This window comes from Anoplophora glabripennis, unplaced genomic scaffold, assembly GCF_000390285.2.
Source record: "Anoplophora glabripennis isolate ALB-LARVAE unplaced genomic scaffold, Agla_2.0 scaffold423, whole genome shotgun sequence".
Classification (NCBI taxonomy): domain Eukaryota; kingdom Metazoa; phylum Arthropoda; class Insecta; order Coleoptera; family Cerambycidae; genus Anoplophora; species Anoplophora glabripennis.
This window is the reverse complement of record NW_019416529.1, coordinates 41,944-59,711: the sequence shown is the minus strand read 5'-3', so window position 1 is coordinate 59,711 and position 17,768 is coordinate 41,944. Positions and strand designations below refer to the sequence as shown.

The following is a 17,768-nucleotide window of genomic DNA, read 5'->3' as shown; positions in this document are numbered from 1 at the left end:
TTTTTGATGTGCGCACCTCGCGCAAAGACGACTTTGGTCAAGCTGTAGTATTCGCGAATGAAACATGATCTATGAAGTAGGTAGACGTACTATAGAAATTTGTATTAACTCACCATAAGATTTCAGTGCCTTCGATAAGTTCGTATAACTCTGCTGTGAGCGTTGCAGTAGTGTTCTCTGGGACGGATACGCATTGCGACCCTTCGTCTCGAAATCGTGGGGGAAATTTCTCATGCGGAGGTACTCCTAGAAATAATTAAATGTGAATTATGTAACATGAATTAATAAAACATCTTGATAAATATGTATCTGGAAATGTTTCATTTTCAGAATATAGAAATTTAAATAGTAATATGTAAAATACTAGTACAACATTTCAGTTGAAAGTACACTGAAAGAAATGCGCTTTATTCTTTATTAGAATTCTAAATGTTATTATAAGAACATTGCATACAAATAATATAATAATATCCTTTATTAAGTTATTGTATATATTGTATTGTATTGTTTATTGACAATGTTATATACAAAAGGTACAAATATAAATAAAATATAAAAAATATGAAAAAAAGACAGTAAGTGAATATGTAAAATTTATTTAAATGTCAATTTATTAATATACTCTTGAATGCTATAAAAACAATTTTCTGTTAAGTAGAGCTTGGTAAATGTTTTAAAAAGTTTAAAATTCATTACGTTAAGTTTATGTTGGGCGAATCTACTTAATAAAATAAAATAAAGTTTTAAGTCCAAACTGTTTTTTAGCAATGTCAATCCTGGAATTCAGGACAATCAGATCATTAGCATGCCTTGTATTATATATAAGTATGACTGGTATAAAACGTTTATAATACTGTTTACGAAATGACAGCTATAATTGTTATTAAAGTGTCCATACTTGTTATTAGAACATCTAATACTAATAATAAGTTTTATAATAATAAATGTATTAAACTGTTGCACAACTATATGTGGGTTAAAAACATATGACATTAAATTTTCAGAAATTTTATTGTTAAACTATAATTACAAGCTGAAATTCTTTTGTAAACATATAAGAAACATTTAACTGTTAAAAATGACGACAAATCGCTCACAAACTGTCCAACTTATTTTCTTAGTAGCAATGCATACCCGTATCTTTCTGTATTACATGGGAATTTGCATTATAACTCTTTCACCATAAGAATATTTCCTCTGGTTGACTGGCTTTACCCGTATTCTTCTTTATCACCGTTAGCCTTCTGTTCCTTCATATTATGTAAAGCTCAGCAGTTTCTAATGGGGCACACAAGGTAATTTAAGATTCAGACGAGATTTAAATATGACAACAAAACAATTGCAAACCATAAAATAGATGCTTATATAACTTTCCTCTTCACACAACGCGATATGATCATGTATCCCATAGTAAGATATGTGTCTATGCTGTCAATGCTCATCCAACTAGAAGAAGCGTAATAACTGATGTAGAGCGGACGCCGGAAGGTGACGATCACTTAACCATTATAAGACGCGTTTTACACGCTAAAGGCGGAAACATAATCATTATGAAAACGAATTATTCTATTAATGCAGCTTTTATATACAGGGTATTGGTCTTCATACAACAAATCTTCTCTAGTATACAAACGAAAGCTTATATTACATTATATTGTATAATGAACATGGAGATGAGTGTTTTTTTCTAATAATATTTGTATATTTGTTACATAATGTGCGCTATACACATTATTCTAGAAACTAGAGAAATAGTATAATAAGAACATGTCTTTCAGTGCAATAATGTAAGTATGTACTGCGTCACATACAACTGATGAATGGCCACCATTACAGTAAAACAGAAAAAGCAAATAAGAAAATATAAGTGATTGACTTAAACTTCCATCTTGAAAAGCTGTGACGTCATTTTTTTAATTTTATAAATATACTTTTATATCATTTGGAAGACCTCTTTACCAACATCTTTTAATAAAAAAGTTTTTAAATATCTCGTCCCTTTAAAAGACCATAGACAAGTTAAACATTAACAGATCAAGTATATATGTGCTGATTTTGTGAGCGTTGCCTACACTTTCAATGTATATATTAAATTTCTTCCAACACGCAGGTCTGCAATAATAAAATATTTTTTGTAAAACTGATGACATTTTTAATTAATTGATAAGTGAACTAAAAATTGACTTTTATAATGTGTGTGAAATATTTCAAAAACCAGTTAACGTATGATTATGAATTTTGGTATGTTGGACACTCAATGAATGTTCTTACGAACTACACGAAAACTGTTTAAAAATTTTAGGAAGGGGTGTCTCAAGCAGGGGGGCTCACGGATAAAATACGCCCCCAATTTTTTGCATGTCAATATTTTCTAATTTAAACATAAAACTATGATATAGATGAGTTTTTCACAAAAAAATGTACTCTTGATTTACTTCGATAAAATGCTTCGTTTTCGAGAAAAATCGATTTTAAAGTTTTATTACATAATCTCAAGAATGGAAAAGGATTACATCAATAGGTAAGTAGGCCATAAAAACAAGCGATTGTTTACTTGAATTAATTTGACAGATTATTAAACTTAAATTGTTGCTTTCACTTTACGATCACAATAATTGCTCAAAATAACTGCCACTTTGTAAATGCACAGCATAGCTCTACGCCTTATTGCATGAGAAGCACGAAGAAAGTTTTAAATTCATTGTTCCTTAGCATACTATTTAAATGTCCCCATAAGTAATAATCTTGATGATTAAGTTCAGGTGAACGAGGTGACCAGGCAATGGGACCGCTTGGTCCAATCCACCTTTCTAGAAAATATTCGTTCAACCAGATTTTCACATTCCTACTATTATGAGTTGGAGCTCTATCGTTTTGAAAGCACATGTTTCCCGATAATCCCCACCCACAGATTAACTGAAAACTTGTGTTGGGAATTATTACCTTCAGATTGTCAGTAGCCCAATAGTGGGTATTGTGAAAATTAAGACCTCCATTTCCGGTGAAAGTCGCCTCAACGGTTCAGAAAATTAATGGAAGCAAGTTTTCATTATTAATGATCCACTGAGAAAATTCGATCATACGCATAAAATCTTCATTTCTTAAGTCTTATACCCTCTGATAATGATAAGAATAAAGGCTTTGGATAGTGACCATTCGTGAAAGCTAAAATGAGAGCTTTAGATTAGTTTTAATACACGTTTCTCACATTTTTCATATGTACGAAACATGTACGATACATATGTACGAAAACAATAAAATGCAAGTAAATAAAGGATCATGCTATATTTTATTATAACTAATTTTAATAATTGTATTAACTTTGTGCAAAATGTTTTAACAAGCCTTACTTCTCGAAGTCAACTTTGCTGGCTTTATTGGTTTATAAAACTTTTTTTGTTATTCAATTTCGATGAAAAGCCAAAAAAGTTACCGGTTATTGGTCCTCGCATCCTAACAATGATTTCATGTCTTGCTTGATTGTTAGGATGCAAAGAACAATATCCGGTAACTTTTTTGGCTTTTCGTCGAAGTTGAATAATAAAAAAAAACCTTATAAACAATTAAAACCGGCATTTTCGTTGAAATTTCACAAATTTCTAAGCTGCCATTAATTATTAAATAAATTAATTAATAAATACAACTTACCTATCTTGCAAAATAAAGTTCAAGCTTTAAAATGAGATGTCGTGCGTCTTAATCCGTCCAGTAGAACCAGATATGGTAAAATTAGTGCGCGCGGAGACGGAAAATGTAAGAGATTTGCACTAAATTTGCAATAACTTTGGTTAAAGTTAATTTTTTTTTAATTTTCAAAAAAATACATGTTTGTTATGAGAAAACGTAACTATTAGCGAATAAATTGTACTAGCTATAAAAATAAACTTTTTACAGCCATTTAAACATTTAATTTGTTGATAACAATTAAACTGACCACTTTCAGGCTTTGGGTCCAAGTTTTTTGGATTCAAGAGGTCAAATATTTAAGAATAAGTTGTTTGCAGCCGTAGCTACGGAATCCTATCTGGCTGCTGGACTATATGGTGCACGTGCAAATTAAAAGTAGGTTAAAAGGTTACTGAACCCCAGGTTGACCTAGGTCGGAAACACGTACCGAGTTGTTTATTTGTCTCCGTCCGATTATTTTTTTACGGAATATACAAGTCTCTCTTCTATTACTTACAGTCAATATTTAAATACTACATACATTTAATCCTCACTTTATAATTTATCTAGTGAGTGTTGGTTTTTTATGTCATTATTTCTGTAACGAAATTGAAATGGTTATGAAATGAAATTTAAATTATTTGAACTTTTGGAGTTTTGTAACTTCAATATTAAATTTTATTTAAAGTGAAACAGCTAATTTCTTTGCAGCCATAATAGTCACATTTGGTCAGATGAAAATCCGCACACTACTCGTCGGTTTAGCTTTCAGAGGAGATTCGGTGTCAATGTATGGGCAGAAGTATATGGCGATCGAATTTTCTACCTGAACATCTAAATAGGCCGCGTTACTTACAATTTTTAGTAGAATTGTTTGAAAATCTTCCCCTTCGAGCTTACGGCAAATGTTGTTAAAATATTAACAGCCTAAGTAACAGCCTGAAAAGGGGGTTAAATAATGATTTGAAAATATTTTTTTCAGCTTAAATATGCATTTAATTTTTTTTAATCACACCATCGTATTCTGCTCTTAAAATTAATGACATTATGACTGAATCACCCTGTATAATAAAACCTTCGATTTTTCTCGAAAACAAAGCATTTGATCGAAGTAAATCAAGAGTACATTTTTTTGTGAAAACCTCATCTATCATAATTTGATATTTAAATTTGAAAATATTGTCATTCAAAAAATTGGGGGCGCATTTTACCCGTGAGCCCCCTGCCTGAGACACCCCTGTCTAAAATTTTTAAACAGTTTTCATGTAGTTCGTTAGAACATTTATTGAGTGTCCAACACACCAAAACTCATTTTTGGTCGTAGAATCTACTACGAAGGTATTGCACACTAATTATGGGCCGCCCTGTATACACTTTATTGTCGAATATAATTAAAACGAACCGGTGGCGGTGGCTCAGTGCCAATGCGTCCGACATGTATGCGATAGATCGGGAGTTCAAACCCACAGATGGCATCTTTTATAATAACAGTTTTACAAAAAATATTGTGTTATACATTTATTAAATGTGATTTCACTTGTCACTTGCATAACTGTTGTAATAACTATTTTAACATTTTTAATATGATTTAAAAATAAAATAGAAAGTCACAATTTTTAGACAATAAAACAACAAAACAAAATAAAATTTGTTAGAAATTCAAGCACATACCTAAATAAATTTGGGGAAAAATTTCTTCATTTTCCTTTACAATTTTTAGAACCCGCTTGTCGCGATGATTTACTATTTTATTATTATTATTTTTTTGAATTGCTAATTAAAACAGTATGTGTGCTTTTAATAAAATAGCTGCACCGGCTAAAAGCATAAATATTTATAACTTTAGAGAAATAGCACAGCGTAAACTTTACGTAAAGTAATTCAGATCTAGCATGTAAATATTGCAGTGATAATGTTTATCCGTTACATAGACCCATTTAAATGAGTTATTTGCGGCTATCCTCCAAAAATAAATACACATCAGCCACTATACAATGCAAGCAACGTCCTATACATAATGCGCACATTTTACAAAAAAAAAAGGAGAAAGGAAATCAGGATTTTTAGTTAACCTCGTATTTTTGTAATTAGTTATTAAAACAAAAATATAACAAGTTATAAAATGTTCACATTTACAAAAACGAAAAACCTGAATAAATGAATAGATACGTAGGCTCACACGTAGGCAAATACTACATTTATCAAAATCAAAATTCTGGTTTTATTTATAAATACAGGCTGAAAGTAACATTTATTTAACAACTTTCTTTATTTGGTATTTTTCCACACTGAAAAGGAAAAAAGTTATTTGAAAGTACAACAGTTGTCATAAATAAGTATCTACAATAGAATAAGTGGTTTTAAGGATTTTACCTGCTCTTGTTGTACAACACCAAAGATAACAATTCAGTATTTAAAAATAATATGAAAATGTTTGTAACATTGAATAAATATTAGAAGTAGAAAAAAACAAAAACAAAAAAATCAAAAGAAAAAAACAAAAAAACAAAAAACAAGAGCCCTTTTAAAGACTGCTACATTGACGCGAGAAAAGAGCTTAAGCCTTCTATAAATAAAGATAACGAAATACAGTCCATCGAATAATTTCGTTAAATAATATAGATTTAGTCTAGAGAGTTTTTAGGTGAAATTTTTATAATTTATCGAGTGAAATTTTATCTGTTTATGTAAATATCCACTTATTATTTGAGAATTTGAGAATAAGTTTGAAGGGTTTGAGGTTAGGTTTTTATGGACATAGCTTAGGTTTGATGCTTCAGAAATACAAAATATTAGCTCCAGAATAAAATTTTCAAGGAGTCATGTTCTTTGGTTTGGAAAATATTCTTCGTTTGACTTTCTAGCTCAGATTTCGTGGATTTGAGATTAGATATCTAAAAATAGAAGTTAGGGGCTTCGAGAATAAAACATATAAGTTCCAGAAAATAGTTTTCAAGAACTTTTATTCGTTGGACTGGAGCATATACATTCTATGAATTTGTAGCTCAAGTTTTTAGTGTTTGTTTTGAAATTTTGCTAAAAATTTCACAGCTATCCTCGCAAGAAATTACATGATTTTAGGTAATTACACAAAAAATAGATAACTTAAAAACTAGAAGAAATAGGTATAGGGAACCCTGATATCGTTCGAAAGAGAATAAAATTGTGTCAGAATATAGAAAAACATTTAAAAAAACGACTCATGATAGTTTGAAGTTAACTAAACTCGGCATTAAATTTCTAGCACCCTGTATGCAATTAAGCCACTTTGAAAGTATGGATGGTATCTTTCTTACTATAAAATACACATGGTTTGAAGCTGGTCACTGTTTCTCTCCATTTTGTTGAAAAAAATTAAGTATCTTAAAAACGGGTAATATTAGGAATAGGGAAACTTCATAAAAGTCCACCTAAAATAACACGTAGAATGCAAAATTGCAATAATATATGGGGTATTCCATTTAAAATAAGCAAGTTGATGGCGACTTCCGGTATAACCGGATGTGGCATGTGAACGCCATTATTTTAGTTAAGAAGGGCATGCCCGAAAACCCGGTATCCCAAATTTTCAAAATTCAAATCGAAGTAGTCTCTGAAATAATTCTAATGGGCCGTCACTATGAGACACCCTGTATAATATGTGCATCAGATGTAACATAAATGGTTTTATTACGTTATTAACAGTTTTTGAGCGTTTTGAGTGAAGAGGTTTAATCCGTTTTGCCTAGAATCGATGTAATATTGTTGCTTTAGGTTCAAAAAGATATTCCGTATGTTTAGGATCAATTTCTGATAATGCCGAAGACCGGTCTTATTGACCCTCCTCCTTTCTGAAAGCTATGAAATGTAATTTCGCTTTTTTATTTAATTGAAATAAATTTGAATTCTTATCGTACCTAAACCAGATTTATATTATTTATTCTCTTATATTTGTAATACTTTAAGGCACCAGCGCATTCGCCATTTTATTAAGTTATCTGTTATAGTCTTGCTTATGTATAATACATAAACAAGGGCTTCAGATGGTAAATTTACAAAACTACATCCATAAATCAATTTTATTTGGAGAAATTTTTGATATCACGTTATCGTTTATATATTTATGAGATAAACTTGTAAATAAAACGTACAAGAACTAACAATGTAACGACAATCAAGAATATATAAACAAAAAAATAAAGCACCATTCTTAATCCGAAACAAAAAATTAATGACTACAAACGAGTATTTATACTAACATTTTTGTTGTCAATTGACAATTTTTAAATACTTTTAACCTACTTCTGTTAAAAAATGGTTCACAGAATACAATTATACAGGGTGGCCAAATGAAAACGAAACAGAGTCATTTTCAGGAACTGCGTCAAGATTGTAGAAAAACGCTCAGACCCGTCGATTTTAGATTAAAGGGGGACATTCTTTGCTGGTAGTTTTGACTTCGCCACTTTCACCCCCAAGCAAAGGTAAGCATCACCCCAAAATATTTAAATGGCATTGGGGGTTGAGTAATATTTCTTTTGAAAGCTTTTACAATTCTCTTTACAACAGACTTTAAATTTTATAATTCCGCCCAATATTTTGAAAAAAATTTACATTTTAAAATTTAAATTATATTTAGTTGCTTACTTACTACTTAGTTGATTAAATGTTCAAACTGATGACCGCCCGCTTCCATACAAGAATAAAGATTTTGTTCGAAACGTTCGCGCACATTCCGAAGCAATTCCGGAGTGATTCGACGGCATTCGTCGACGATTCTTTGACGCAAATCATCCAGCGACGCTGGCTGTGTTTTATAGATTTTACTTTTTAGGTATCCTAACAAAAAGAAATCACGGGGCGATAAATCCGGTGATCGTGAAGGCTACTCAATGCTGCTTCATCTCCCAATCCAATTCCGTAGAAAACGTTGGTCCAAACACTGACTGACAACGCATAATGCGGAGGAGCACCGTGCTGTTGAACAATCAAATGATTTTTATTATACTCTGGAACATTTTCAATAATATCAGTCAAGGCAGGGTCAATAGCGTCTTCCAGTAATTGCAAATACATTTGGCCAGTCAAATACCAGGTAGAAAAAAAGGACCCACCAGCCAGTCACCGAAAATTCCAGCCCATACATTTAATTTTTCCGGTTGCTGTGTATACACCTCGTGAAAAACTCTTGAGTTGGCGGCAATTGTGACGATTTACCGTCCCGTTCAAGAAAAAACTGCATTCATCAGAAAAACAGATGTTAAAAAGGAACTGTGGGTCGTTCCCTGCTCGCTCACTTATTATTTCGCCAAATTGCAAACGGCGGTCATAATCGTCCTCAAGAAGTTTCTGGACTAAATGTATTTTGTATGGATGGAATTTATTCTTCAAAATGGTTTGTATGCTAGTTCGATTGATCTCAGACACAGATGCCAGCTGCCTCGTACTAATGTAGGATCAATATGAACTTGTCCCAAAACTGCAACTTCACTAGCTTCATTAACTATAGGTTTTTCAATTTCTCGTTTTTAATGGCTACGTTTCCTGTCTCTTGAAATTTTTTTACTAACTCTAAAACATACTTCCTCCTGTCACGTCGATCCTCGCATTCAAATAATACTGGAAAATAATTTGGAATCCACTAATTTTACTTTCATTGTGTGTGTATAGCATTCATTTCTGTTTTTTACAATTGTGCTTTATTTTTACGAAAGTGATAACAAATCGCTAAAAAACAATGTAGCGCAAGAAATACTAAATTTATACCATTGGCGTACTTAACTCGAATGACTGACATTTTTACCGTTACTTATTGTTTGTGCATACGTCTGTTTTTGTCCTTAAATTTCTACGTTGAATTTAATATTACATAAATAAAAAAATAATTGTTTGGGTCAATGTTAGAAATAATTTCATTTAAAAATAATTGACAATCGTCTGATGCAATAATTGACAATATCCTGAGTTTGAAAAACAGTGACAGGAAGTACTTATACAAAGCGTCCTATAATTTCTCTGCCAAACTTTTACAAAGCATTCCTTCATCAAAATTAATCAAATGATTTAAAATTATCTAGAAATTAATTCCATTTCCATTGTTTTTTTAATATCTTATAGTAAGTAGTAAGTAGTAAGTATTAGCGCTATATTTGGCTACCGGTAACTCATATTTTTACATGGCTACAAAAAATTATTTAGTAAGTTATGTGTAGAGCTGTCATAATTGACCGCGCAACAAAGGTGTGTGGATCATTAACATAAAATAAAGTAAACAATGATTATAAGATTTATGTCATTGTATCATTGCGTAAAAAAACGCGTAAATTGTTTTACGCATCGTTGCTATCGGTTCCACAATCTGGATGGGATCTGTTATAGATCGCATCATCAGGTATGTTTATACCCTTGTTTCAGCGAAATTTATTCACGGCGGTGATAAAACATCTTAATCTGAAGAGAACGACCGTTCGACAACTACGATGTAATATTTGCATAATTAAATAATCTACTTCCAAGGTGGTCCGACATGATAATGTCCACTTTATTCCAGAAGGAATGAAATGTTTTATTATTTACCATATCAAATGATAGGTTACATGCAATCAGCATGAAGATTAAGGTATGTTCCAACAAGAGTCAGGGATTGGTTCCTAACCGTTCGAAGTGTTTGTTCTAAATGTGTCTTCAGTGAATATATCGCAAGAATTAGTTGAATGCACATTTCGAACGGTTCGGAACCAATTCCTGACTCATGTTGGAACAGACCTATAGTCTTCCGGATTTCACCAGTTTTTTTATACGTGTGTTGTGCACTGTTTAATACTTAGTACATACTTTATGTTTATTAATATTTATTTTGAATGTTTTTATACATAAACAAGTTTTTATATTATACTGAATTACATTATTGTTTATATTCTTTTAGTAAAAGAAAGTATTGTCCGATATTTAACTTTCCCTATGACCACATGTACTTGAAATAAATCGTGTTGACTGCCGCTTTGTTGAACAAATTTACTACTGATAAAGCTGTGCGCTGACTTGAGTACATAATTTATTACTCCTTGTGCTTTTTTATTAATTTTATAAAAAAAAAGTAAAAAATCAAACATTTAAGCGAAGGGAGCAGCTAAAAATATATCTCTGTTTTGTTTTCCACCTGTATAGTTTTTATATGTCAATAATTTTATAGCTACTAACCGGTAAATTTATTTTTTCTTTTTTTTTAGTCAGTATAGTATGAATTGTTTGCTGTTTTTTAGCACTAACTACGCTATTACACACAATTATGCATCAAAAGACAACTAAAATCGTAAAAGAAATCATTCGACAGGGAAATCGGCTATTAAACCGACAGCTAGGCAGCTCGCGTAGCTGAATGACGGCGCCAATGGCTAGCGGACCGTTTGTGACAGCTCTAGTCATGTGGAACCTGGATAAAAAAATGTGTTTTTCTGTCTGTTGTAAATGTAAGTTATGGATCTATTTCTCTGTATTTCAATAGTAGGTACTTACAATAAAACTATCCAGTTATATTTGACTTTATTTTCAATACTTTATACCTAAAATTAGAGTCACTGTCACTACTGGATTTCTATTTACTAAATATGTTTTAAAATCATGTCAACAATAAAATATTATTATAAGTGTTAAAAAAACAATAGATACGTTAGTACATTTGTGAATACATAGCATTGAAATCATAAATACATGATTTTGCATAGAGACGAGTTCTATATGTTCTACAGTGACTGACTCTTCTGTCTAACGCCAACACTTCCTACTGCAGAACAATTTATTTTGAACCACGCGAAAAATTTTCTAACGTTAAAATATAGACAAGAAATATTTGTCAAATGTGTCCAAGTTCTTTATATATAACTACTGACCCTTGATTCTACAAGAAAAGTTTTACTTTTCCTCGCATTTTGGCGTAAATCCCAGGGATTTGAAGCCAATATTTAAAATATAATTTGATTTAAGATTTCAGTAGTTAACTTTGTTGGGAACAGGGAATAACGTATATATTTTCAAATTAATCTGTACTAAATGTTGTCGTAATATTTATTACCACGTTGGTTCGTTATGACAAACAAAATAAATAATAATCAAATATTTAAATTTGGGATATGTGTTCTTTAATCGTTGCAGACTTAAACAAAGATTTTAATATTTTTTTTATTTATACAACTGAGTATAATATTAGTCATCTATCCATACAAATAAGAAATAAGTATCTTATTAGATTCGTCAGTCGTCAAAGTGTTTTGGCAGCAATCTCGCAGCAAAACCGGATCCAAAAAGAATATTTTTCAGTTCGAAAACAAAAACAGTAGGTGTTGGTATAGATTTGAATCATCAGTGTATTAAAATACATATTGCTTAATAAATACAAATAGGCTTATATTTCACCGTAAAATTAACGACAGCATCGTATAAACTTTACGGCCCACCCACACAACCACTCTAGAAAATTCCTAATTTTTAATTGGATGTTAATAAACCGCAACAAATGCGGCGTCGTTCACCGGGCAAAACAATTTAATTTGGCACCTCATCGAAGTGCCCGAATTCGACCTTTAGGAACTCGATTGAACAACTCCAGCGTCGTAGTGGCGGGCGCCCTGCGGGGAAGGTATATATTCCGCGATATATATCCTTAACACTGACCTTTAGTGAATTTCATGTTGCGTCTGCTGTCGTATGCTACAGGCTCCCGAGGTATGGGTTTCCATGAGATCCGCACCTGCACCGCACAGACTGGTTAGCGCGTACAACTGGAGGCGTCCGCACCGTCGGCGTCGAGCTTGTGCTAAAACAGGACCGACGTCAGCGGACCAAAGCGTCCCGGTGGCTGTCGCGTCGTGCGTTATGAATATGGGACGCGTTTATCATTGCCGCTAATCTCCACGGGAAGTGAAGAGTTCGGATATACAGGGTGGTCCGAAAGTTAAGTGCACCCACTTAAGTGATCCTCTCACGAATACAGGAAACTTCGAGTGACTTCAAGCCAACCAGGTTATATAGCTCACCATATACAGGATGGTTAAATTAAAAAAGAACACGTTTTGTAAAATATATCTGAAGATGTTTGATACAAAATGATGAAATTCTCGCAGATATGTTTTGAAAATCCTGTAATGGTTGTGGTATTTCCAAGAAGAAGGATATCTATTACATTATTTTATTCGAAACACAAATAATTCTCGAATTTAAATTTTGAAATACCCCCAAAACATAAATGAACTCTAGAACTACTTGTTTTCCAAAAAAAAAAAAACGTTCGCAGGATTTTTTGTCCAAAAATAGCAATTCATAAAATAAATTTGAGGCTTGCTTTCGCTGTACAGCAAGAATAAAACGCTCTCTAAACAATAATAATAAATAATTTTATTGAAAACTTGTGTATGAAAAGACGTGTTGACGGGGTGAGTATTCGTTGGAGAGTGTTCGTGGTTGAAGTCGGTCGTAGGTAGCTAGTCGGTGACAGAAGTACCTGGTCCTGGCGCCATTCTGCAGGGGTCGGCTTCCGGGAACCCCGTGGTGCGTCCGGCGGCGTTCTTGACGTTGTACTTCAAAATGGGTCACTTGCAACATGTGCACCGACAAATTAAATCCTAAAAAAATCAATTGTCATAGGCAGCATGCAAACGGTAAAGCCCGGGAAAAAAATTCTCAGACTTTTCATGATTACGTTGTATTCAGTGGCGGCTGATGCGGGGGGCCCTAGGCGACACCCACCCCTACAAATTTAATTTACAATGTTATATAGATAATTCAATAGTTTTTAATGCAACGCATTAAAAAGGAAATGTTAGATCTGTAATTCTGAATACGTTAGCACCTCATCGTAGCCCGCTCGTAAGGTGTTTATGTCGGTGGTCATGGTTACCTTCGCGCAGCAGTAAAAGACGGAGTGGGAGTAGCGCATAATTACTGTGCAGTTTGGGCTCTGTTTAGTCCGCCAATTACCAAATGATAGCTATTCATTACTCTTTTTTTTATTAAACGTAATTTGTTTATGTGGGATGTAAAATTTTGTTACCTACGTATTGTTTTTTGTATGTTTTTTAAAATATTGTAAAAGTTTAAATTGATTATAAAGACAAAGTGACAGCACTTGCAATGATACCTATTGAAAAATCAATGGTGTAAGAAATACCAAACATTAATGGAAAAGTACGGACAAAAGCAGAAGAATGGAATGGATTTTCACTAAAAAAAATAATGTTGAGTACAGTTTCCCTATATTTCAGTAGTACTTAAAATAAAACTACCTACACAATTATATTTAATTTTTTTTTTTTTTCAAAAATTTCTACCAAAATTGTTCCGCCCTCCCTCGATTGTAAGTCCAGAACCGCCACTGGTTGTATTTAAAATTTTATATTGAAAAAAAAATTAATATGAAGTTTTTTTATGAAATGAAAATGAATCGTTTTTCTAAAAAAAAATTAAAGATATTCAGCAGATTTTTACCTTTAATTAAATAAATCATTAGTTTAAATTTCATCGAATGTTTTCAAAGATATTTTAGAAAAGGTGATTTTTTCAAATCTCCTTTTTCTCGAAAACTATAGACTTATGGAATCATATTTATACACCCTTTTTGGGTACTTTATTAACACCCTGTATAAAATTAATAGTTTCTATGAAACATACTGATATTTTCATATACTTTAATTAATAATCTTTAACAGTTAAGTGTGTAAAAATAGTTTGAAACCATCTAGAACGTAGATACAACTGTCTATATATTATATACAGATCCTGTGATATGTATTTTATCTGTAAATGAAAAATTTGTGCTTTTAATCAAGCTTTGCATTTTTTCAAATTATCTAACATAAGATAGAGGTTTCCCATATATAACTTTACATATCTTAAAGGTACTTTTCTTGGCTGAAAATAAACCGATTTAGATCAAGTTACCTTATTACAATTCTATTTGCTTAAAAATTTACACTTCAAATATTTTTAAATTTCATTGTTTCAAAATAATGTCTGTCACTTTTTAAAGATACTTCAATGAATGTGGGAAAGCTTTTGGGGTGGTCAAATATGAATATGAACTTAGTTTTTTACGTAGAACATAGCCATATTTTTGTTGTTTGTAGATATTTTCAGAGCGGAAGCGACCCTGTTTAAAGCATGTGTCTTTACCTATAGAACATCCTGTATATTTTATTAAAGTAAAACAAAATGTTTGCAAATAAAATTATAGTTCATACATGAGAGCATACAGGATATAGCTACAATACTTGGTTAAACATTAATGGCGGATTTTAAGTAAAAAATTACAAAAAAAAGTTTCTATAAGTAATTATCGAAAAACGCTTCGTTTCTAAATTAATGGGAATATAAGTTATTTTAAGTTAGATGCTTCTACTGGATACGCCACTGTTCAAAACAATAACATAAATAAGATATGAAACAATAAACAATGCCAATTTTAAGATGACTTCCAAAATCTGTATTACGATTTGCGACAATTAGGTAACCGCAAAGTTACCAGTTTCTCTATGTGAAATAAATTGTTAAATTGAAAAAGGAAAAATGATTCAGGGCTTACACTTTAATGTCTTAAAAATTCTTTGGACTCTGTCCGACTGTCTCGCTTTGTAACGCGGGAGTGTTTTAAGTTCCTGTATATTTAATGACCTTTCTTAATTTAGTTTCGGGTTTACAAGATTATATTCTTACTATTCTTTCAGTTTGGCTTATTTAACACTTTATAATTTAATCATAGGCATTTTGATATTTGATTAAGGCTAAACTATAAATTTTTCTTGCGTACCTACCTACCTACCTAAATTTAGATGCTTTAATAAACTGAAGTACTTCTCATTTAGTTTATTTATTTAATTATTTATTTCATCTACTAACCAACGAGAATTTCAAATTTAAACTGTAAATGACTAATTTATGGTATTATTAATTACACAGTCACACAGAAAAAAATGTCCGTACTTTCATGTGACATATGTTATCCGTAGAATTTTTGCGTCCTGATCACGAATCCGGTGTCAAAATTGAGCTGTATCACATCGTGATTACATCACAAGAATTTCCTAACCTCAAAAAACAGGTCAAAAATAGCAAAAATTCACGAAAAGGTGCTAGGAAAAACACAATTTTTTTTTATAGATATACAGGGTGTGCCCTTTAACACTCTCGCTGCCAATATCTCCGAAATGAAGAAATTTATTTTAATTTCAGAAATTGGGGTTGTTAGGTCCCTCGAATAGCTTCAAATTGGAGTTAGAATTGTTATTTCAAATATTTTTGTATAAATAATGGCGTGGCGATACTAAAAAAATGTTTGTTCCCTGAAACGTGGAAATATAGTCCATCTGAAAGATCGTTAAATTTTGAGTAATTTTTGTAATACAAAGTTTTTCCCTACATTTACTTGTTTTCGAGATATGTCGACTTCAATATGCAATGAATGATATAGGTACCTACCAGAAAAATCGATAATTTTATTTAAATAACACTGAGAAAAAATATTCCTTTAAAATATTGTTATAATGGCTTTATTCACATCATATACTAACTAACAAACAATAAATTATAAAAAAAACGAATGATTAACTACAGAAAAAAAAATTGTACAATGGTAAATCTTATAAGGGTCAGAGACGAACCGCATTTTATCAAATGTTATTAAAAAATGTAGTCATAGGTGGCTCATGTCATTTGTTTAAAATAAAACAATGACAGATGACACATAATAGTTTTCCAATAATTACAGTTTAATCAGTTTGCGCAAATAAAGGGAAAAACTTTATATTACAAAAATTACTCAAAAACCGATCTTTCAGATGGACTGCATTTCCACGTTTCAAGGATCAAAAAATTTTTTAGTATCGCCACGCCATCTTTACAGATAGATTTGAACTAACAGTTCTAACTACAATTGGAAGCTATTCGAGGGACCTAACAACCCCAGTTTCCGGAACTAAAATAAATTTCTTCATTTCTGATATATTGGCAGCGGGAGTGTTAAATGGCATACCCTGTATTCAAATACCTTTTCATTTATATTAAGACCCCGCCGAACGTGAATCCACGATCAGATTTAATGGTTTCTTTTCTAACCTCAAAAAAACGGGTCAATTAAGGTAAGATATCACGAATTTACAAAAAATAAGATTCGCGCCAAATTTGCTACAGGGGGGGTTTCGGGGTATCTGATCACGGATCCGAGGTCAATTTTGTAAAATTCAAAATGGCGGATCCAAGACGGCCGACCAAATTATTAAAAAATAACACATTCGGCCATCTTGGATCCGCCATCTTGAATTTTGCAAAATTGACCTCGGATCCGTGATCAGCGACCCCGAAAACCCCCGTATACCAAATTTGGCTCGAATCTGTTATGTTTTGAAAATTCTTGATCTGACCTTAATTGACGTTTTTTGAGGTTAGAAAAAGAACCATCAATTCTGACCGCGGATTCACGTTCGACGGGGTCTTAGCCATATAAATGAACATTTGAATATTGACAATAAAATTCTTTGTATCTTGCCTAGCACTTTTTCGTGAATTTTTGCCATTTTTGACGTTTTTTTGAGGTTAAGAAATTCCTGTGATGTGATCACTCAATTCTGACACCGGATTCGTGATCAGGAGGCAAAAATACGACGGATAAGATATTATGACGCATGAAAAGTACAACTTTTTTGTATGGCTGTTATTAGAGCTACAACAAAAAGAAGAAAAAGGCGAAGCTCAAGGTTAAGTACAGATTTTACAATGCAGATATTGTTTCTGCTTATTTGATATGTCAGTCATTGTTTTTTTATACCCTACATCTTTTTTTTTTACACTAAAGCCTTTAGATATAATTTTATAGCCGAGTTAATTTTTTCGACTCATTCACAATTACCTTTAGGAATTTCTGATAGACCATGATTGAGGATACACTCCTATGTAGAGCCGCATCCGAAGAGAAACCCAGTAAAAGTAAAGTTGTAACACATTTTCAGGGGGCTTCAGGGAATAAGGGTTTCTGGTAGGTATCCATCAAGAAACTGTATTCTTGACACTAACTACTAAAAAACTATTGTAAACACCAACGCAACGATTGTAAAATCGGATTTTAGTATTCCGAGTCGCTG

The 17,768-nt window shown here is 32.0% G+C and overlaps 1 protein-coding gene across 1 annotated transcript in view; it reads right to left on the bottom strand.

Moving 5' to 3' along the window:
• Positions 1–12,427, bottom strand: part of LOC108911760 (titin) — a 280,890-nt gene extending 268,463 nt beyond the window's left edge. The window contains exons 1-2 of the mRNA XM_018716773.1: positions 12,316–12,427; positions 114–246 (exon numbers count right to left, since the gene is read on the bottom strand). Coding sequence (XP_018572289.1) covers positions 114–246; positions 12,316–12,331 — 149 coding nt within the window. The 5' untranslated portion in view covers positions 12,332–12,427. The remainder of the gene's footprint in view (positions 1–113; positions 247–12,315) is intronic.
• Positions 12,428–17,768: the final 5,341 nt, after the last annotated feature.